Below are 3,313 nucleotides of genomic sequence, written 5' to 3'. Positions count from 1 at the left end.
TATGACAAAGAAACTGCTGTAGAAAATCACTGAAAACATGCTGAACTCAAAGGTTGATTATAGCGTTATTAGAAAAGTTACAAAACCCTTCTTCCAGAATCGCAAAGAAATCTCCCAAAACTAGAAACTCCCTGAAATTCAAAAGGTCAAAAGAACGTTATCACAGATATAGCAGCAGAAATGAGCATCCTCTGAAGGGTGGCGCTGGCCTTCCTTAGTGATCGGGTGAGGAGGTCAACTGTTCATGAGGGACTTCTTACAAAAAAAAAGAAAAATGAACAAATATTATCAGAACAAATGCTGCCAATCAGAATAGTTGTTGGAGTAGTGTAAAGGTGTTTGAAATACGGTTTTCCCCACAAAACTTTCAGCACTACGACTTCTGCTGTTTGTGGGTCTTCATGTGCAACGACAAATGATGACTCTGGCGGAACATTTTCCCACAGGTTTTACAGTGATACGGTTTCTCTCCCGTGTGGATAGTTTTGTGGCTTTTAAGTGACGTTGACAGAGTAAATCTTTCCCCGCAGGTCTCACAAACATACGGCTTCTCTCCTGTGTGCGTTCTCATGTGGCGCAGAAGGTTACAGCGTGTAGTGAAGGTTTTCCCACATGCTTGGCAAGGATGAGGCCTCTCTCCTGTGTGGCTCGTGGTGTGGATTTTAAGCGACCCTGACGTTGTAAATCTTTCCCCGCAGGTCTCACAAACATGAGGCTTCTCTCCTGTATGGCATCGCATGTGGCTCAACAAATTACTACCTTGAGTAAAGGTTTTTCCACACGTTGTGCAAGAATACGGCCTCTCACCGGTGTGGATTCGCTGGTGGGCCATCAAATTACCACTTTGATTGAAAGACTTCCCGCATGTTTTACAAGAGTATGGCCTCTCGCCGGTGTGGATTCTCATGTGGTTCATCAAATCACTGCGTTGAATAAAGGTTTTCTCACACGTTTTGCAAGAATGAATCTTCTCTCCCGTGTGAGTTTTTGTGTGACGCAACAAAACGCTCTTTTCACTAAAGGTTTTCTCACACGTTTTGCAGGTATGCAGCTTCTCGCTTGTTTGCATTCTGTGACGTGTCCTCTTTTGAGACTTTTTCTTGAAGGCTTTTTTACATTTTCTTAAGGGAAAACCATCTCCTTTCAAAGGCTGTTTACCTGTATCATTGTTACACTTATCAGCTGGCATGGGAGTGCTTTCTGTATCATTGCTCTGACTTCTTCTTTTTCCAGTCGAACCTGAATTGACATTCCTGCTTCCTTCCTGATCTTGGCTCTCAGCTACAGCAGAGCTGTGAGCAGTGAGCTGGTCACTGTCTGGTTCTGCTTCACTCTGGTTGCTTTCCCCCCAAGTAACAGTCACCTTAAAAATGGTATCATTCTCTTCCTTCACTACAACCTGCTCGTCCTCCTGACTGCTGCACAGTTCCTGCTGTTCCTCTGTACTCTGAGGAGGTTCTGGTTCCTCCCGGTCCAGTCTGGAGCTCCTCTCCTGGTTACAAAGCTGCTGCTCAGGAAGAACCTGCTCCTTACAGATATGCTGCTGTGCAAAGTCTGGAAGGACAGAAAGAGACAAGAAAAATAAACAAACACGGTTATGACAATAGGACATCACCATATATTCCTATTACTTAGTCAGCGTGTCAATCACCGTTCATTGTAGCAAGTTAGGGTTTCAATCCCAGCTGTTGTGGCAGTGCCGGGAATACATGTGAGCTGTGTGGAAGTGTAGAGTACTGAGAAGCAAGGTTTCTTTCACTTTGTAAAAATGGCTCCAAATTAATGGATGTCTACACTAATTCAGTATTTTGGACTAACAAAACCAAGATGCCCCCCTCCCAATGATGAAACAAACTGACCACCGACTCGTTTAGTAGTACTCAAATGTAAATTATTTTCCTGGTTCATTACAAACCACCAGTGCAGTGCTGTGAAATAAATGCACTGTGATTAACCAGGTTTTTTTCCACTGCCCACACGCAGGCCTCGTTACTGCCAGACCTGCTGAATGGAAAAAAAAAAAAAGAAGCCGTCTGACAAAGTGATTCCAGCGAACCACAGCAAGAGCCAACGTGAACCTTCCTCAGAGTAGCCGGCCTACCAAAATCTCTTCAAGAGCACAGCAACAACTCATCCAGGATGTCACAGAAAAAACAGAACAACACATAAAGAACTTAGTTCAATATTCAACAACAAGACAGAATCTGGGAGACCAGACGAGACTAAAGTTGAACTTTCTGGAAGGTTTGAGTCCCGTTTTAAGTGATGTAAAACTAACACAACATTTCAAAAAAGAACGTCATAGCAACAGTCAAACATGGTGGTGGCAGTGTGATGCTGTGGGGCTGCTTTGCTTCTGGGTGACGACCAGAAAGCCCTGACGGAAAATCCCAGTCCGACTTCAAAGTCTTAAAGGATTTCGCAGCCTGCTGTTCCGCACCGTTGTAAACCTTCCAAATGCTGAACTGCAAAACTTTGGAACAGCTTTCTGCCTCCACTCTTGAGTCATTGGCCTTATGTAAGCATGTCCTCTTCATGTAATCTTTATGTTTTGTCTTGATCTAATCAAAATGTAACTTTTAAAGAAAAAAATTCTTAAACACAAAAAATATCAAACTTTTTTGAGTACAGTCGAAGGTCAAAGTCAAATAAAATTAAGATTTATATGGAATCTAAATTAAGGCAAAAAATGTACCTTTACTCTGTTTTCTTGGAAAAGTTTCTGACATTAAAAGGAGCGAGGTTTTTGTGCTGCTGAGAAGAGCACAAACATGAATTAATATTAATAATAATTCAGTGTCAAACTAACAACCCTCGGGCCCGTGGCTCAGAGTTTATTGGTTCATGTACAATTTTACTGACTTGTCAAAAAAGCTTTTATTTGCATATTTAAAAAATATTAATGCAATTTAATTGATACGATATTTTATATTATTTCACTTTTAATTTGAAAAATGTTATGAAAGCCTAGAAATGAATACGGTGGATTACACCCCACGCCCCCCTGCAGACTTAAATCTGGAGGCTGTGAGGACTTAATGTTGTTTATTCTCACGCTGCTCCTGAATCTGTTTGTATTGCAGGTCTGTGTTTAGTTGCTAAAGTGGATGAAATGCTCGTGTTTACATCATTTAACACATCGGCGTGCAACAGAGCCGTGCATTAAACGAAGCATCAAAGCAAAGGTATGTATGTCTGTACCCATTACAGGTACTGCGCTGCAGTGGTTTGTATCATATCTATCTAATAGACTCCAGTTTGTTCATGTAAATGGAGAGTCCTCTTCACACACTGAGGTTAATTATGGAGTTCC

The 3,313-nt window shown here is 41.8% G+C and overlaps 1 protein-coding gene across 1 annotated transcript in view; it reads right to left on the bottom strand.

Annotated features, from left to right (window-relative positions):
* Positions 1–6: 6 nt before the first annotated feature.
* Positions 7–3,313, bottom strand: part of LOC102193630 (zinc finger protein OZF-like) — an 18,619-nt gene continuing 15,312 nt past the window's right edge. Inside the window, exon 2 of the mRNA XM_013915461.1 lies at positions 7–1,554. Within this exon, the coding sequence (XP_013770915.1) occupies positions 374–1,554 (1,181 nt within the window). The 3' untranslated portion in view covers positions 7–373. The remainder of the gene's footprint in view (positions 1,555–3,313) is intronic.

This window comes from Pundamilia nyererei, unplaced genomic scaffold (assembly GCF_000239375.1).
Source record: "Pundamilia nyererei isolate P.nyererei 1_Seehausen unplaced genomic scaffold, PunNye1.0 scaffold00307, whole genome shotgun sequence".
Classification (NCBI taxonomy): domain Eukaryota; kingdom Metazoa; phylum Chordata; class Actinopteri; order Cichliformes; family Cichlidae; genus Pundamilia; species Pundamilia nyererei.
Note: the sequence above shows the minus strand (reverse complement) of the source record. Positions and strands in the feature narration are given on the sequence as shown.